The sequence below is a fragment of the Ovis canadensis genome, chromosome 3, assembly GCF_042477335.2.
Source record: "Ovis canadensis isolate MfBH-ARS-UI-01 breed Bighorn chromosome 3, ARS-UI_OviCan_v2, whole genome shotgun sequence".
NCBI classification, from domain to species: domain Eukaryota; kingdom Metazoa; phylum Chordata; class Mammalia; order Artiodactyla; family Bovidae; genus Ovis; species Ovis canadensis.
The window spans coordinates 186543070-186562302 of record NC_091247.1 but is presented as its reverse complement, the minus strand read 5'-3'; the positions used below and the strand labels follow the sequence as shown (position 1 = coordinate 186562302).

Below are 19233 nucleotides of genomic sequence, written 5' to 3'. Positions count from 1 at the left end.
CTTTGACTAGGAGATTTTATTGCATTTTAATTCAAGTGGCTCCAGTCAGCCCAACTGGGAACACTTCACTCCAGAGGGGACTTTTTTCTGCTTAGAGGCAGGGATACCACTCTCTCGGAATCACCTCATCCTTTACCCCTAGGCCTTGATCTAGCACAAGAGCCCCTGGTCCATGCTCTTTATGCCATGGCCTCCCTGGGCCTCAGCATTCTAACAGTAGCACTGCTTCTGCATTCCAGAACAACCTCCCAGAGTCTGTGGGTTCTGACCCCAGGTCTTATCATGGGATTTTTTTTTTTTTTCAGCAGGGGTGGGTAGTGGTATGGGAGGATCATTGGAGAACCCACTGCTTCTTCTAAGGCTCATGATTCTTCAAAGAGTGTGTGCTATCTAGGGTCTCATTGTGCTGCGGCAGTAGGGCCTCTCAACTTTCAATGGTTGGTTTTTAGTACTTTTTAATCAGTTAAATGTTTGTTTCACTGAGAAGAGGCATCTGCCAAGCCCCTCCTGCAGTCTTACTGAAGGTGATACCTACTGACATTTTGTCTGCTTAGGAGAGAAAAGGCTTCAGCTCACAGAGGGAGATCCTGCCATTCTGCTTCTTCTTCCTCCCCAGAGGGGCCAGAGTCCACCCTCCCTTCACCCCTTACTTACAATGAAGACCACCAACACCACAACTCAGGTCTCTGCCCTTCTGCAGAGTAGCAGGAATAAGAGGGCAGAGGAAGCCCCTGACCTTGGTCACACAGAGGGCTTGGTGTTGGCCTGGCCCAGAGGGTACCCAGGCAAAGATGACTTCCATGAGGCAAGTGGTTACTCCTAGGAAAGGGTTTAAAAGGGAGTGACCAGAAGGGACAGGAGTGTCACTGGGTTTCCCCACACAAGGGGACAAGGTGAGGAAACAGGTGGCTGAATTAGAGGCTCAAAGCCAGGGCCCACTTCTGTATATAAATGATCCCTCAGTGATACTCATGGATGGGTTTTTACTTCCTCTCCTCTTTCTTCCAAAGACATTCTCTTCCTCAGCCTGCTCCTTTGAGATGAAATGGTTTATTTAATTCAGAGACCAAATGTACAAGCCAAGGTCAGCAGGTCTGTCCAACTCAGAACCAGGAAGTCTGTCCCACATGCCCAGCCTTTCTTGGTCCTAATCCCCTCGGAGAGCTCTTTGCCAGGAGTCCCCTCACTGCCCCAGGGACACCACTGGCTCAGGGGACCGTATTGTAGACCTTGTAGTTGTCCTCCTGGGTGACGTGCAGCTTCCAGGGGAAGAGACGCCTCTGGGAGGGGAGACCTCGGGCCCGCTTCACCATGAGCCTCACATCCTCATCCGACAGCAGCCGAACCAGGTCCCCCTCAGCATCCTGGTAGTTGAGGGCGATGTCCTCTCTCTGGAACTCCCTCCTGGATGGGAGAGATCAGGGTTCGGGAAAGGTCCAGCAGCCTTTAGGCCTAGGTGTGGGAGCAGGGAGAGGGGATGAAGGGAGATTTAGGGCCGGGATCTAAGAATTGGAAGAGGTCAGAGACGGACACTGGTTCTATCATCCGAGTGGTCCAATCTCCCATTGTAAAGATGGGGAAACTGAGACCTCCAGGGGAAACTGGGACTTTCACAATAAATTCGTGGAACAGCTTGAAATGTCTTATAGTGTGCTGAAGACTTAAGAACTGTCATAGGGAAGAGAAGTGGGTTTTATTTAGCACAGAGTAGAGGAGGATAAAGCCCCTGAGACAGCCCTGTGTGTGGCCACAAAGAACTCATGAAGGACTGGAAGTGTCTGATCTGGGTACAGGCAGATGGGTGAACAGCCATTCAGACTTTCCACTGGTAAATCTGACAAAATGGGTCAGGAGCTCTATCTGACTTGCAAACACCTTGATTCCCAAACCTCACTCCTGGAAAATCATCCTAAGGAAATAATCAGGCAAGACATCAAATAGACGAATCACAGCACTATTCACAGTAGTACAGTGAAAAGTGGAAGATAACTTAAATGCCAGCAAAAGGGGACAGCTGCTTTAGTTACGGTGCAGCCACAGAACAATGCTCTGAAGCCAACTAAATAATAAAATTATGGAGAGTGGGGTGCAGGTGGGGTGTGAGCTGAAGAAATAGGAATGCACATCAGATAATGAGAGGAGTAAAAATGAGGCGATTTCACTTCTTTATACTTTTCCATGACTTCTGACATTCTTTTTAAAAAATAATAAATAGATATTACTTTTACAGTCGGGAATATAACAATGCCATTTCCATTCTGTAACGCAACTGTTCATAACTGGGTCTTGGGAGGTGGTGGTTCCCTGATGGAGGAGGGTTCAAGTCCAAGGTTTTGACTTGGAAAAACTTCGGCAAATCCAGGCCCACAAACCGCAAGCCCCTTTACCTCTCTGCAGCACCGCTCCCCCCTCATCTCTAATGTGGTGAGCTGATACCCAGCCTGCAGGGCTGGGCTGTGGATAAAACAAAAAGGTGAAATAGACACAAAACGCCCAGCCCTTGAATGTGCCGTGTTCCTCCCTCTGTTCTCTGCTGCAGGGTGTCTGATGCCCCTCAAAACTCCCACCCTAGCCCCTCACCTCATGAGCTCCAGCAAGTCCTTGAAGAGAGGGGTGCTGCTGAGGTCCTCCTCCACTGCAATGTCCCTAAGGAGAGAGTGGGCAGGAGTAAGGAGGCAGCCGGGCAGGAGGGGGACAAGGGAACGAGGCTGGCCAGGTCACACTGGACCTTGCAGTCTTGTGACGGGGTATGACTTATCTGGAGGATGGTGGGAGCCACTGCGGGTTTTCAGGTGTGTGTGTTTGGTCGGGGGACATGTGATCTGGTTTAGGTCTTGGAGCCCAGGGGTGGGATGGGGTTGGGGAGGGCCGGGGAAGCTGGACAGATCCCTCCCTCCCAGCGGGCCACCAACTTGATGGTGCTGATGGTGTCCTCGTAGTAGTAGCAGCGTAGCCAGTTGGTGGGGTCTTCCTCCTCTGGGAAGTCCTTGAGGATCTTCACAAAGGACACTGGGAAGATGCCTGTGGTTCCCCGGACAGTGCCCTGAGGGAAGAAAGAAGACACTGCCCTGTGGGTGCTGGGAGAGGCAGCAGGGCCATGTCTCAGGGTCCTGCCCGTTTATAATGATGGGGAAAGGCAGATAAGGTCTGGGTCCCCTTATGCAGAAGAAAGAGAAAAAGTGGGCATGGTCACTAAGCAGTTCACCCCAAGACATCCGTTTTTGAACAAGTCAAGACCTGAATTTATCTGGAAACCTGCTTTCATCTCATTCATTTATTCCCTCACTCAGTCATTCATTTGGCTATTTCTTGAGTGCCAGCTAAGGGGTAGGCTCTGGGTACTCAGAAGGGATGGAAATCCCTGCCCTCCCCCCTGGAGCTTCCACTGTGCTCCAGACAAGGCACAGGTAAACAGGTGAAATTTACAAGCAGTCGTATGGTGGTAGGTGTCCAGGAGGAAAACGGGATAGGGAAGGGAGAGGGGTTAGAGTCGGGGCCCATTCATTCATCCATCCATCCATGGACACCACCTGCTCTAGACCAAACAACCAGAATTCTCCCTCCAGCCAGGCCTCTCTGCTAAATCCAGGCAAGACCTAGCCATCGCTGTGCTTTGTCCCCTGTTCTCTTAATCTTCATAACCCTATGGAAGACATACTGTTCCAGCCTCTTTTACAGACATAAAAACTGAGGCTGAGGTAGTACCCTTGCTCTTCCCCTAACCCTCCTATCCATCTGAAGCCAGAAGTCAGTTAGCATACTGACCCACAGAACCTTCTAGAAAACAAGAAGTCAACAAACATTTCCTGTTTCTGGAGAATGACCCAGCAATACCCTTCAGCTGTCAGAGCTCGTGAGTACCTGAGACAGAGCTGCGGGACTGGGGTAAAAATCAAACCAAGTTGTGAGATGAACAGTTGGCCCATACTCCTCTCCAGCCCCTGGGTGCCAGGGACCATCCCCTTCCCTCAATGGTTCCCGGACCCCTGGTGGTTGGCCCTGCCTCGGGACCTGTTCCATAAGCTCCTTCACACACCGCTTCAGGAGCCCTGAGAAAAGAGAATCTTTCATAACAAGAGGACTTAATCCAAAAGGCTGCATGAGGCCAGGACTTCCCACTCGGTGATACCCGCTCCATCTTCAGTTGTGCTCTGAGCCTCTGTAAGGACCATGCTTGCTGCTGGCAGGGACAAAGCGTGGCCAAGATGCCACACACCCAGGCCCTATATGGGCCGAGCCCTGAACATCTGCGTCTCCTTCAACCCTTCCCAGAAACCTATGAAGAAACAGCCAGGGTTATCTCCATTTACGGGAGAGGAAATCACGCGGTTGAGTAAGTTTCCCAAAGTCACAAAGCTAGCTAAAAACAGCTAGGATGTGACGTCAGACGCTGGGGTTCAAGTGAGTCTCCCACCTCACTTTCACTCACTCCCTGAGTGGTGAGTAACTTTACCCAATTACAAACAGCACGTCTCCACTGAGCGTGATTCTGCCTTCTGGGGCCGGAGGTCTGGGGACACACTTGACTGCTGCAGCTGGAGGGGTGCTACTGGCATCTAACAGATGGATGCCAAGGTTACCATTAAAACCCCACAGTGCACAGGGGTGCACCCCAACAGAGAACTGCCTGCTCCCACATGTCAGAGTGAACAGGCTGAGAGACCCTGTTACAGAACAAGAAATGAAACTCAGAGGGTTAACTGACTTTCTAATGTGACCACTGATGGGGTCAGAGGCAAGTGTAGGTGCCAGAATCTTCTGCTTCAGTCACATACACAATATTTCCTCAGGCTTCCCCGATCTACACCTTTGGACAGCATTTTTTCCCTGGGGCCATCTCAGATCCTTCCTCTTTCTCTGATCCCTCACAGAATCAAAACGACTTCACCTCCAACTTACCTGCAACCTCACTTCCTCCTCATCTTCAGTCTCACCTCCTTGCTCACCTCCAAACTTACCTCTAGCCAATCTTTATTGATCCGACTGAGAAGGAAGATCACATCTCCAACTTTGAAATTCAGCTCATGTTTGCTGTTCCCAGTGAAATCAAACAGGGCCTGGGAGAAGAAAATGGTAAGGAAGGAGGGAGGAAACATTCACCAAGTTCCTACCACAGTGCTTTACATTCTTCAGTGTCGCATTTAACAGATGAGGAACCTGAGGCTCAGGGAGGATGAGTGACTTTCTGATGCTCCACTCTATTTGTTAGGGAGAAGCCAGGTTTAGAACTCAGGTCTCCCTGACTCCAGAGCAGGTGCTCTTTCCAAGCCTGGGGGCATGAGCAAGAGAGGGAAGGGTTCAAACTCCCCAGACTTGGTAACTTCCTCATCTCCCAGGCCTCACTGGGGACTCCTGTACCCTCATAGTCCCCAGGGCATTGACCACATTGGTTTTGAAATGCCCATGTTTAAGAGTGTGTCCCTGGGGAGCAGTGAACTCCTTGAGGACAGGGCCTGATCTAAGTCACCTCTGAAGCTTTGGTATCCAAGGTGGGTCTGAGCTTGCTGAATGAATGCTGGCTGGCTGGTACCCTCTGCCTCTGTGTGCTCATCACAGGCCCTCCCCTCTTCTGGCTGGGGGTTCTGAGGTGTCTGAGGCTGAGGCTGTGGGCCTTTCCCTCCCCTCCCCACCTGCCCTGTACCCAACCCCCATCCTAGGCACATAGTGGGCACCAGCAGGACAGGCTCAGGGGCTGGAGGTGGAGCCAGGCAGCTGCCCAGTGGTGAGGTGGGAGGGTACCTCTGCTCGTGGAGCTGCCATGCGGTCAATGCCAGCAGCTTGTGGGGACTCGCTTTTTCTGTGGAGAGAGAAGAGGGGCTTGTCATCCCTCCTGCTTCTGTGCCCAGAGAAGGGCCTCAGCAGAGGAGTTAAAGATGCAGCTACAATTGCTCCTCTGTGCCAGCACGCTACCCCCAGCTCTCATCGCCCTGGAGGAGGGACTGCACCCCACTCTGTGGACCAGAAAGCAGAGGCTCAGATAAACATTTGCTTAGGGCCGTAGCTTGCCAACTCTTTCCCGTTACTCCCCACACTCAACCCCTAATCTTCTGGCTGAGGAAATTGGCTTCAGAAAGTGCTGAACTCCAATCCAGGACCCAGGGCTGCTGTGGCGCACAGCTGGAATGCAGGCCACATCTGCCTGGGTGCCTGTGGGAAATGGCCAGGCACGACTTGGAGAGGACACTCGGAGACACTGGCCGGAACAGAGGGAGGAGCTGGATGGGCAGGTGGGGCTCAGGAGCCTTGTCCTGGGATTCTTAGCAGCAGCAGCTCTATTTCATCGGCTTGAATTTTCAGCGATTCCCGCCACCCCCACCCCTCCCCGCTTAGAAGGGGCCAGAGGGAGCTGTGGGCCCTTTAGAATAAGGGAGTGAGCAGCAGCGTCCCCTGGTGGCCAGCGTGATACACCAGGAGCCACCGCCGGCCCCATGGAACTAAAACCAACCAGGGACAAGGCGTCCCAGGCGATGATGGGAAGAATGTTTGCAGACAGGACCATTCCTCCTCCCTTCCCCACTCTCCCCACCCCAAACACCCAAAGCCCTCGGGCCATCGCCAGTGGTTACCATGGCAACAAGCTCTTCCCGTCACAGCCCCTGTCCTCTGGCCCGACGTGTCACACATCAAAACGCACCTACTTTCTGTCCGTCCAGGCCTACGCTTGATTTTCCAAGCTTACCTAACAACCCAAACCACCCTGGAGGGCTCAGACAAGAGACCCAGTTTCTATGCCTTTCCTTCTTTCAGGGGATAAAGTGCCTTCGCGGCAGGGGCCTCCAGGACAGCCCACCCGGTCCGCAGCAGGTGGCCCAGGGCCGTTGGGAGCACGGGGCCCACCACTTACACTCTCCGGGTGCGCGGGCGGAGCCGCCGGAGCGCCTGAGGCACCTGCTCGGCGTCGTAGGACGACTGGTAGAAGAAGATGCGAACGTCCTCGTCCATCAGCACCCAGATGGGCAGGCTGAGGAGGTGCTGCGTTTGCGGAGAAGGCAGGACAGGCCGGGGGTCAGCAGTCCTGGCATCCCAGCCCCGTAGCTCCATCCCCGCCCGTAGCTCCATCCCCACTCCCCCCACACATACTATTCCCTGGCCATTAATGCATTCTCTGCGTGATAAAGAAACAAGATATATTTTGAAATTTCAACAGGGTGAATGAAACATGTCACAAGATCTACCCCCAGGTTCAAGGTCAGGAGGGACCACCTAACTTGAGAAGAGCTCATTTGGAAAAGACCCACAGGCCTCCAGACACAACAGATGACATGATGCGGTGCTGACTGTTCAGGCGCTGCCCTGAGCACCACACCGTGTGACCTCGCTCCCTCTCACAATAACCTGGGAGTGAGGGTCAGAGAGGGAAGGGACCTGCCCAGGGTCGCACAGCCTAGTGAGCGACAGAGCTGGTCACCCAGAGCCATCTATCACCAAAGCTCATCCCTTAGGTCAGAATGAGACAGTGGTGGGGGAAGTACCTCCCAGATAAACCACATTAACAACACTTGGTGATACTGCCACCTAAATGATGCTTCCTGATACTGTATGTCGTATTATAGGATCAGAGTGGGAAAGTGCCCAGGTCAGTGGGCAGAGCTAGGAAGTGGTAGGGTTGAGACTGATTATCTGATGCTGATTGCAACACCCAGGATGCAATGACCCTCAAGCCGTGAAGATGCAGAGCACCCAGAACCTGGCGGGGTCATCCCTCCAAGCTGTCCACTGCACAGGTCCCCAGGAGCACTGCAGTTGGCTTTGGGTGCTACAGCTCCAGAGGCACCCAGAGCCCCCCCAGAAAACCCTCTGGGGATGGCAGGGTGGAGGGAGGCCGGGAACTCCATCCCAGAGGGACTGCAAACTCAGAGCCTAGAAAAGGCACAGTTGCTCTATGGGGAGGATGGGAGAGGGCAGTCCAGAGATGAGCGCAAGGGCACAGATAGAGCCAGGCTGTGCCTGGGACAGAATCTGCCACTCAAGGTCTCCTGAGGAGACCTTGGGCAAGGATGCCTCTGTGTGTTCATTAATACAATGGGGGTGAGGGTACCTCCCTTGTAGGACTGTGGAAGGACTAAAAAAGTGAATTCGTGCAAAACACTTAGAACAGTCATCTAGCAAAGGCCCCATCCAAGCTGAATGTTATCATTGCTTCTATTACTTTTATTCCAACACAGTACAGTGGATAAGAGCAAAATCCTGGAGTCACAGAAATGTGTATTCAAACCCCATCCTATCTACTAAATGCTCTGTGACACCAAGGGAGTGACTCTACGTCTCTGTGCCTCCATGTCCCCACTTTAAAATAGGAATAAGAGTACTGAGCTCACAGATTATTGAGAGAATTAAATAAGCCATTTATCCAATAAATTCATGGATATATCAAGAGCCTCCTAGTTGTACTCCACCTGGTTCCAGGCAATTGTTGTTATCACATGAACCCTATTCTTAATGAGGACAGAGGTGAGACCAGTGAGTAGAAGTCACAGGAAGCCAGGCTTTTCTAATAGCTGTCCAACAATGGATGAGCAGCCTGGGTCAGAGAGAGTGGTAATGAGCTCCCCCCCCCCCCACCCTATCTCTGAATGTTCCAAGCCCAGGGTGGGGTTACCATAGCACTGACTGACCTTTTGGCTTCAAGGGACCCACTCAGACACAGACAGTTAGGGATGAGATTCTCCAGGCTGCTGGCTGCCAAGACCAGGTGAAGAGTGAAGAGCTCCAGCTCCACACCCCTCCTGGCTCTGGCTCCTTCCAGCCCTGCTGGAGACTGGAGGAGTCAGCCACCCTGAAGGAGCAGCTGTCACAGCGCCCCCTGGAGGGGAGATGCCACCAGTGCTGGAGCCCAGGTGCCTTCCTACCCTACCTGTTCTCCACCCAGAGCCCAGGATTCCTGCAGCCGCTGGGGAGGGCAAACCAGCCACTTGCTCCCTTCCGCTTCCCCCTCTGCACTCCTGCCCTCTCACTCCATTAGGAGTCATGCTGTCTCACATTCTGGAGGCAGGTTCACAGTTTACAAAGCACTTTTCTGTCCTTTTCTCAACATCAGTCCCCTCCCGTGAAACCAGAAAGTTGGGAGCACCACCTCATTTCATAGGCAAGAAAACTGAGACCTAGAGAGGATGAGCAATTAACCCTAAATCACCCAGGGAATGACAGAGCAAAGACCAAAGAGACTCCTAGCTCAGCGCTCTTTCCCCATAAGAGTAGAAGAGGAAGGGGCGATCTCACTGTCTCTGAGGATGCCTCTCGGCTCTGAAGAGGGCTGCCTTCTCCAGTTTCCTAAGGTTGCCATCAAGCCATGTCTTGTATACCTCTAGTGATGGGGTGCTCAGTACCCTAGGAACGCTATCCATTTCTTGCACAGCTTTAATTGGTATAAGGCTTTCCTAACTAGCCTTGGGTCTGTCTGTAAGATGCTCCTTCCTCTGTGCTCCCATCTCCTGAGGACGCAGACAGTTTACAGGTTGGGGAATACGTAAGGGCATCTGTCCAAGGCCCATGGATGCCACTAAAATCCAGCCTGTGTCCTGTTCATATGTAAGTGCTATGTGAGAAAGCTGGGGCCCTGGTTTGCCATGCCCCTGTTATACAGGCCGTTCTTCATCTGTCTGTATTCCCATGAGACAGTGGGGACCTCGGGGCAGGAATTGGATCTTATTCTTCTCCTCTGTACCAGGAGGCTCAGCACAGCCATTAGTCAGTTCAAGGTGTAGCTTCCTGAATCTTCTCCACTGCTCCCGCCCCATCCCCCGGAACCCTGAGAACATGTCCTGCTTCTCTCTCCAGGCCTGGCCTTTCAGAATTGAAGATAAGGGCCATCAGAGCAGGAGAACCAGCCCCAGTTCCCAAAGCCACTCTCAGGGATGGTACCTGGGCCCCTCCCTGGGCTCAGCACCCTGTCGCCTCCCCCAGGAGCCACGTGGCCTAGCCCTGCCTTACCTTCATGTAGGCATTGAGGGCAGGTATTCGCATCTCGGCGATCTCCTGTTTCACACCCACGTAGACTTTGGCTGAGGAAACACAAAGAGCTGTAGAGCTGTCCTGAGAATCTGGCCCAAGAGCATTGTCTCCGGCCCGGAGCTGCCCGCCAGAGGCAGGAACCCTTCCCGCTAGCTCAGTGCTCCTCCCGCTCATCGGCCCAAGGCGCTCTGGGGCCACCATCCAATGTGCATTCTCTGTTGTACTGTCATCAGCTGATACTTTTCTTGTTTTAACTGTTTATCTATTGCCTTTTCCTGCACACGCACACACACACACACACACACACACAATTCTTAGCTCCAAGAGAAGAGGATCTTTGCATTGCTCACAGCTACAGTCTCATCACCTGGAACAGTGGTCCTCAAGTCTGTGCATTCATGTCACCCAAAGAGTGTGTAAAATCTCATTGCAGAGGACTCACCCCAGAAGAATTTAAATCAGAATCTCTGGGGGTGGAACATGGGCATCAAGAATCTTTTAACCTCAAGGTACTTCCAATATGCCACCCAGGTTAAAGAGCCAAGAATAAGGGCCAAACCAGTAAATATTCGAGGAGTGGATGGGTGAATCCTTCCTCGAAATCAAGACAAAGTGTTTGTGGGGAAAGGGAAACTGATGATGCTGATCAAAGACAAATGTCCTCTCTGGGAACTTCAGGGGGCTCTGAATCACCCACTCAGAGAGCCCCCCAGAAGGCAAATGTGAGATAGGTCTGGCTCCCGCTGGCCACTGCCCAGGAGGCACACTGGTGTCTGGGAGTGGCAGGAGGGCAGCATCTGAGGCCTGGGGTAGTGAGAAACTGGGGGATTAGTAGCAAGTAAAGGGCAACTAAAGTCATAGGCATGCAGGTCAAATTGCCTGTGCGCAGCAGCAGAGAAGAGGAAGGGAGGGTAGTGAGAAGACAAAAGTGAGGATGATGGGTGCCCACCTTCCCAGGAGCACCAGAGGAGGTGACTCTGTAAGGAGATGAAGGAGCCACGGGAGACAGGAAGGGAATTGGGAGAGGCTGGCACCACAGAGGTTTGGAGAGAGCATCCCAGAGGAAGAAGTGGGATGAGGAAGGTGGGGCCATGGATCAGAGTTAATGGGTCATGGGCCACTGTCCCCAGAGGAACTCACCGAGCAGGAAGAGCTGAAACCAAGCTGGTGGGTTGAGCAGAGGATGGAAGATGAGAAGGTGAGACAGCAAGCCAAGATTTATTGTGGAAGGAAGGAGAGATCTTTGAAGGCCCTCGGGACTCACAGAGGCTTCTGGCCGGAATGCTCACTTAGGATACGTTTTTGCTTAAAGATGAAAGAGAACCAAGCCTACCCGTGGTGAAGCTTGGCAGACAGTCAGTAGATGAAGGAGAAGGTGAATCTACAGGGGTCGCGAGGACAAGCTGTCAGGGAGGAGAGGTCAGCTGAGAGCAGGAGGGACCCTCCTCCCTGCTGCCCAGAGATGGGGAAGGGGTAGGGTGATGGAACGGGTGAGTTTTCTCCCTGGGGCTGGCTGCTGGGAACCTCAGGCACTGGCTCAGGCAGAGAGGAACCCCAGCTGGAGGCGGGGTTTGAAGCTTAAAGAAGGGAAAGTCAGGGAGTATTTTGCAGCCTGTAGGGTGGGGCAGGCACAGCCAAGACCACCCCGTGAACCCTACACCCCACTCTGGCAGGGTTCTCTCCTGCTGGGCTCACGAAGACTGGCCTTGAGAAGCCGAGAAGTTTGCACCTTTCCAAGGTGTGTGTTAGGACCGAGTAGGTATGGAAGGCCAGGAGGCAGAGGGTGAGAGGCCTGTCCAAAAGCAGCAGTGGGTGCGCCCCCATGGTGTCCCAGAAGGGCAAGAGAGGAGGAGCGCCCGCAGGGGACTGAGGAGTTACAGGGCAGTTCCCCTTGAGGGGCTGGAAGATGAGTCTGTGTTTAACGTGGGGAACACAGGGATCCCTGTCTCCAGGAGGGGAGGCCGGGGCTGATGCACTCAAACCTGGTGGTGGATGGCTAAAGCTGGGCAGCTATGCAGGTCATAGAGAGCACAGGAGGTCCAGGGCTCAGAGGTCAAGGGTTCCAAGGCCGGAGAGCTAGAGGTGGCAGCCTGTGACTGGCAGGAGGGGGCCATGGATTAAATAAACAGTTTTCACTAAAATAGAACAGTTTATGCTAAAACAGAACCACCGAACAGCACCCACAGAGCTGGGAGGAGAGGCGAGCTGGCGGGCTCCGACTGGGGCAGCCAGTCGCTGCCTACCTGGGAGTGTGGGGAGGATACAGGTGGAGGGGCTGGTCTTGCTCTCCCGCCCGAAGCGCTCCTCCAGCTTGCTCTGCAAGGCATAGAACTGGCGGTAGCGGCGGTAGATGAGGTACTTGGACCCCCCTTTTGTCTTCACCTCGATGACAAAAACCTAAGGACAAAAACCACAGGCTGAGCAGCAAGCCAGGGATTGGGGCTTTGCAGACAGGGGGAGGGGGGAGGGGTAGCCTCACAGGCCAGAGGTAGAGGACGGTGGAGGTCCAGAGGCCCTAGGGTTAGATAATAATTTCTTGGCCTCAGTGTCACTTTGGGGGTGAGGTATTTCCTTGCCGTGGGCACCGCATGACATGAACCAGAATCCCTGGATGCCATGCAGTAGATGCTCCACCCCAGGTTGTGGTCATTAAATCTGTCTCCAGATATTTACTGCAAAGCATCCCCTGGAGGGTAGAATTGCCCTGGTGAGAACCACCAGGATAGAACTTAGGAGAGGAAAGCATTGGAGGCTCAGCGGTCAGAGGGTGAGGGTGCAGGGGTCTCTCTTACGAAGTGGCTGGTGAAGCCTCTCTTCTCCTCAATGTCAGCGATGTTGGCTGAGATGGCAATGTCGTCAGGAAGCTGGTCGAAGTCGCTGAGGGAGGTGGGAGGAGAAGAAATGCTGGTTATCATCCTGATGTATTGAGGGGCTGGTAGGTGCAAGGCCCTGTGCCAAGTGAACCCATGTACCCAGCATTCTCTGTTCAACACCCTTCACATGCCAGGCTATGACACAGACCAGGTGTCTGGAGTCAGAGCCACATGTCAACAACCACACTAGAATCTAGCAAATCGCTGTGGGGCTGCATTATTCATTCAGGAACAGAGCATCAAGCACCCCTGCCTATCACACCCTGTTCTAGGCCCTGGGTCACATACTTCCCAGAGAGGATGGCTCATTATACCCAGGTTGAGAAAATCCTCACAGAGGAGGTGATATTTGAGCCAGGTCTAGAAGGATGAATGGAAGTCTACCGGGTAGGACCAGACCAGGGGAATGTCTGCCCTCCTTCCTGGCAGAGTGAATGCAGGTGATAAAGCTCTGAGGACCAAGTCTATTGTGGTTGGAGTCTGGTGTGAGTGTGATCAGAGTCTGAATAGGCAGATGAGGCAGGTTGAGGAGGGTCTCCAGCGCAGAGCTAAGGAATTTTGTAAGCAACAGGGAGCCATGGACAGCTTCAGAAGAGAGCGAAAACACAACAGGGTTCTGGCTTTAGGAGGCCAACTTGGGCAGCTGCGTGGAGAGAAAAAGGAGGGCAGATATGGGGGGACGGAGCACCACTGGGAGGCCCTGAAGTGGTCCTGCTGAGAGATGAGGTGGGCCTGAGCCAGACAGTGGGGATGAGAAGAGAAGACAGACATGACGGAGACCTGATAACAGACGCTGTGCCGTTTTTGCGCCCTCTGCTTCTTCCTAACTAATCAAGCTCCAGTTCTTTTCTCGGTGATAAAGCCTAGCCCCAGGGTGATAGGTCACAGTTGGCCTGAGCCAAACAGAATAATCCCATTGCTGTTTCCCAGACCCACTTGCAGCGAGGAGCAGCCATGTGACCTGTTCTGACCAAAGAGACCTAAGAGGAAATCTGTAGGAGCCTCTGGGAGAGGTTTTGCTTCAAGATCCAGAGAGATGGACAAAGCTAGTAGGGTCTCCTCCTCTTTCCCCAACTGCCTGCCTAGAAAGCAGATGTGACATCTGGACTTGCAGCAGCCACATTGCATTCATGAGGCAAAAACGTGAGAATGATCACAGGAATCTCTGGGACTCTGGTCCTGAAGTCACTGAGCGGCAGAACCAGTTGTGGCCTACCTCTGAACTTCTCATTATGTGAAAGCATAAACCTCTGTTTGTTTCAGCCACTATCAGTTCCTCTGTTCTCGACAGCCTTCAGCATTTCCAACAGACACGCTGCTAATTTGTGAGTCATTCCAGAGTTACGACCAGCAGGGTTTGGGGACTGTTTGGATATAGAGGTGAAAGAAAGGGCAGTGTCAAGAGTGACACCCACATATTACCCGTATTGTGACCAGGATGGGTGGAAGGGGAGCAGGGCTGATGGACACATTGTGGGACGTGCTAATCTGAGAGGCCCCTGGGGCACCCAGGTCATGGTCCTGCAAGAGTTGGTGTGTGGCTCTGGAGTCCTGCAGGGAGTGTAGTTGAAAGGGGTCCCAGCTGGAGTGGGAGTGGTAAGAACCTTCCACCCTGTGACTAATGGTTAAAACCCCCAGGGAAGAACAATCCGTGAGCAGAGGAGGGGACTGAGAGGGACAGCTGGAGAAAGAGAAAACGGAAGGCCAGGGCACGGGAGGAGGAGCAACTAGGGGTCACCCAGTCCAGCCGCTTGCAGACAGATGAGGAAACAAGAAGCCATCAGCAATCGTGTTCCTGTTGTGGCAGTTGGGAAACAGGGTGGGAGTGGGGGGCAGGGCTGCCTGAACCTCAAAGCCAGAAGGGACCAGTCCCAGCCCCTGCTGGGCCCCCCACGTGACCTGGACTGCAGGGATCTAACTCAGGACTCCGGAGGCTGGCACAGGAGGTGACTCAGGCTGGCGGTGGGCAGGCACAGGAAATCCCCACCACTCCCAGGCTAGCAGCCTCCCCACTCACTTTCCACACAGGGTCCTGTGGTAACAAACACCCTTGGGAGAAGCTTCCTCAGCCACTTTCTCCCCTGAGACGGTGAATTTCCTGACTATTTCACCTTCAGCAGGAGGCTGGTGGAGCAGGAAGGAACTGGAGGGGCAGCAACGGCCCTTTGCAGGGATAATGGTAACTACAGCTGACGACGTCCTAAGCGCACGGAGCACCGGCGGCCCTTCTAAGACAGTGTCACCTTTTTCCAGACTGAGGCACAGAGGTTAAAGAACTTGTCCCAAAAAGCGAAAAAACTGGGATTTGGTTCCAGAATTTCGTTCCCAGTCACTGCTACACTGGCCCTGGTTTGAGGCTCCCAACAGCTGGCTGTGTTAAACTGAGATAAATCCCAGCCTCTCACAGCATCAGTCTCCCATCTAAAATAATAACAACAGTAATAATATTGTTAGCAGCTACTGTAACTCAGACATTGTCCTAAGAAATTTAGGATGTGGCCTCTGCCTTCCTGGGTTTCATGGTTGATTGGAGGAGTTGGATAAATAATTACATGATTTCAGTAATCATAGAAGCTGTGAAGGAAAATTCCACAATGTTTCAAGCTACAGCAGGAGCCCAGCCATTACTATAGTCCCTCGAAGAATCAGTAGTGCAGCAGGCAAGAAAGCTCGCCAAGCCGACACTCTAAGACGGACGTGAAGTTATCAGAGGGAGAGGCAAGGATGCTGTACCTGCAAGGAGGGCAAGGTGTGCTCAGACTGAGGATGATCAGGGAGGGCTTCCCAGAAGAAGTGGCACCAGGTAAAGAGGAGTCAACCCAGGACAACAGGCAAAAGAAAGAGTGGGTGCAGAGGCCTCAACTATGCAAGAAGGGGCAAGTTACAAAGGATGAAGCCAGAGAGACCAGCAGAGCCTGCTCATGAAGGGCGCTTGTGCCCCGCCTTGGGGTGGCGGGGCGAGGAAGCGTTATGTTGGGAGACCTGTGTGTCACAGAGGGGAGGGTACAGGTGAAAGATGAAGACCTGAATTCTCGCTCTGATATTGCCAAGGTCAGCAGACTTGGGAAGACTCCTCTCTGAACTCTGACCCCTCCACCACTCCGAGACAGGGCCCAAGGAGGTATTTATATCCCAGGAGGGTTTGGAGGTCACATCTGTAACCCTCTAGGGTTGATTTCCTCTAGGATTGACTGTTTTGATCTCCTTGCTGTCCAAGGGACTCCCAAGAGAGTCTTCTGAGCACCACAATGAAAAAGCATCAATTCTTCAGCACTCAGCACTTTTTACGGTCCAGCTCTTACATCTGTGCATGACTACTGAAAAAACCATAGTTTTGACTAGACGGACCTGGGATATAGCAATGATCAAAAGAGATAAATACCCTACGGGACTTCCTTCTAACTGCAGAGCCAGCGACAAAGAAAACAGATGAGTGTGTATAGACTATTGTGCCAGAGAAGTAAGGACTACACAGAAGAAGGAAACAGGGCAAGTGTTTGGAGGGGTCTGTTAAGGAAGGTTTCTTGAAGGAGTTGACATTTGAGCCAAGCCCTGGAAAACAGCCAGATTCTGTGCCTCCATCTGAACAGAAGATGAAAACCCATTATTGAGTAGTGTGGAGTAGCGAGGCCCAGCCTGGGCCCCAGACACCTGAGTTCCCGTTCAGACTCCACCACCCACTTCTGCGTGACCCTGGGAAAGTCACTCCCCCTCTCTGAGCCTCAGTGTCTTCATCCGTGCCTGAGGGAAGTGAGCCACTGCTAGGAGTTTCCTTTAAGAAGTTCTCAGAGTATATTTCTGAGTATTTGGGGTCTGACTCAACTCCAGCCTCTCAACTTTTGACATTGATGAGCGGCTGCAGGAGAGTGGGCCTCTGCCCTGCAAGGCCTGCCGGGAACAGTGAGGATCCCCGGGCGGGCAGCACCCCTGCACTCACCTCTCAGCCCGAAGCTGCTGCGCCCTGGCCATGGCTGTCCGTCCAGGGCAGGGGTGGCGGAGGGTCTCACGACCGGGCCCAGGCCGAGGTCACCTCTCACTTCCCTCCAGCTAGCCTCGTCTCGGCTGTGGTCCCAGGAGTCCCCAGGAGCTGCCTCTGGGGAGGCCCCCAGCCAAGCCTCTTTCGGCTCTAGAAGAGGCTCCTCCTCCAGGCCCTCTGGGGCTGGCCTGTGGCCCATACTTCCTCTTCCCCACTTTGCAGATGTACCACAACTGGGGAAGTACACACTCTCTGACACTGGGTGTGTGGGATACATTGACTGAGGTGGGGGGGCATTGGGGACTTCCTCGATGTCAGTTCTTGGTGCCAGATCTTGGCTGGGTATCAGAGACCTGCTCTCCATCAGAGACTGGGCCTCAGTGTTGACTCAGCCACCACAGGGGACTTATATCCTTGGGGAGTTACTTCACATCCACTGACTCATCACACCCAGCCTGCACCCCCTCACTGTTGAGACTTTACCCAACCTATTCCCTAGGCTGGGAGTGCGGGCCTCCACCTCACCTTCCTTCCCAAAGTCCTCTCTCAGATGCCACTTCTTCCAGGAAGCCTTCCTGGTGCCCCCAACAAAGTTAGTGCTCACAGGCACTTGTGTCATATTAGAATGTGAGGGTTGGTTTATCCTTCTCTATTCTCCCTTTCCTGGAATTCTGGTCTGTGCTTCTCTCGTGCCTAGATCCCCAAGCCTACTTGAGCCTGGCACAGCCATTTCTCCCCACAGGGCTGCCAACCAGAGTGAGCGTCACATTACAAATCTGAGCACACTCTTCCCTGCTTAAACTTTAACTGCTTCACCTGCTCTAGGAGAAAGTCCACACTTCTAGTCCTGTCTGCCTCCAAAGTTCTGAATAACCTACTGGCTTCCCCAGCCCCCTCTCCCGGGCTGTTTCCTTCGCACACTGGCCTCTAGTCCATTTCTAGAATGTTCCAAGATGTCTTCCCCTCTTAGCCTTCATGCAGGCTGTTTCTGCTGGAATGCTCTTCCCTGTCTCCTTTAGGGCTCTTCTTGGAGGTCACGTCTTCCGGGAGACCTTCCAGGAACCTGAACTCTAAATATGTCACCCTCTCTCTGCTGTTCTCTCTCAGATCCCTGTACTTTTGCTTTAGAGCATTGAGAACTATTGTAACTCCATATTTGTTTGTATTTTTATATGTCTGACAACTGTCTTCCCAGTGAGTGCAGTGCCTAGCACGTTGCAAGTGCTCACCCAATATTCAGGGAATTAACATGATTTTCTGGCCCCTCTAATTTGTATGGCTATAGAATTCTGAAGGGAGCTCTCCCAAGAGAGCCACACACACTTGTCACACACACACAAACATACACACACACACACTCACATTCACATTCACTCATGCATCATAGATGCAAAGTAGCAAGCAGCAGCAAGAGGATATGGATGATGGGGAAGACATGCCTTCTGGCATCACAGAATGGGCCCTTCTGGCCCTCTGTCCCAAACCCAAGCTGAATTAGGACCCACAGGGCTGGACGAGGCTCTGCAGGGACAGAGCCAGCCCGGTGGAGCCTGGAATCAGGATCTCCCACTGTAGTTCTTCTGTTGTTTTCCAGACACAGAGACTGGGGAGAAGAGTCATTCTAGGATCCCAAGGGCTGTCTGGCTTACAAATGAAGGGCAGCTGGAAGCCTCAAGCCCTTCCTGTGAACCTCGTCCCCACTCTACCCAGCCACCTCAAGGGACCTTCTGCCCCAAATAGAGTTCAGGGCAGAGCCCAAATCCCCAGGAGACAATATGCTCTGGGCCCAGCACTACAGCCTTGACCCAGTGAGGATCTGCCTCCCTTCCTGCAGCCTGGCCAGGGTCAAGGGCTCTTCAGAAACCAAGATTCTTTATGGACTCCTTGGGAAGCAGGAACAACATTGGCAGACAGAAGAGAAGACAAGAAAGGAGAAAAACGGAGGGATGTACCCAATCAACTATTTATCAAGCAGGGCATTTGGAATACAGAGATAAACATGGCAGGGTGAACACAAGTCAAAATTTCCCATCCTACTCCAGGCATATAAAAGCTGCAAGACAATATATTTTTAAGTGTTTTAAACATATCAAGTTGAGCTCAAAAGCAAGAAAGTCTAATTTTCAGATTCTAAGAAAAGGGAATCTATACCAGTGAGAGGCACCCCACACCCAGTGGGAAAACCATGGGTAGAAATGGGCTCATAGGGCTAAGATCTTAATGCCTAATTGAGGACTGAAAGTGTGAAAGTGTTACTCACTCAGTTGTGTCCGACTCTTTGTGACCCCATGGACTATAGCCTGCCAGGCTCCTCTGGCCATGAAATTCTCCAAGCAAAAATCCTGGAGTGGGTTGCCATTTGCTTCTCCAGGAGTTTTTCCCAATTCAGGCATCAAACCCAGTTCTGCATTGCAGGCAGATTCTTTACTGTCT

The 19233-nt window shown here is 52.7% G+C and overlaps 1 protein-coding gene across 2 annotated transcripts; it reads right to left on the bottom strand.

Annotated features, from left to right (window-relative positions):
- Window positions 1–1034: 1034 nt before the first annotated feature.
- NCF4 (neutrophil cytosolic factor 4) lies at window positions 1035–17554 on the bottom strand. 2 transcript variants are annotated; one of them, XM_069585344.1, is made up of 10 exons: window positions 16762–17554; window positions 12744–12828; window positions 12195–12348; window positions 9931–10001; window positions 6845–6972; window positions 5740–5797; window positions 4959–5057; window positions 2913–3043; window positions 2581–2646; window positions 1035–1404 (listed from the first exon to the last, which is right to left on the bottom strand). In XM_069585344.1, the coding sequence occupies exons 1-10, from the start codon at window positions 16791–16793 to the stop codon at window positions 1209–1211; spliced, it is 1020 nt and encodes a 339-aa protein (XP_069441445.1). In that variant the 5' UTR covers window positions 16794–17554; the 3' UTR covers window positions 1035–1208. The 2 variants fall into 2 exon arrangements, with proteins under 2 accessions (XP_069441445.1, XP_069441446.1); XM_069585345.1 differs by having other exon boundaries at window positions 1035–1452; window positions 16762–17538.
- Between the last annotated feature and the right edge of the window lie 1679 nt (window positions 17555–19233).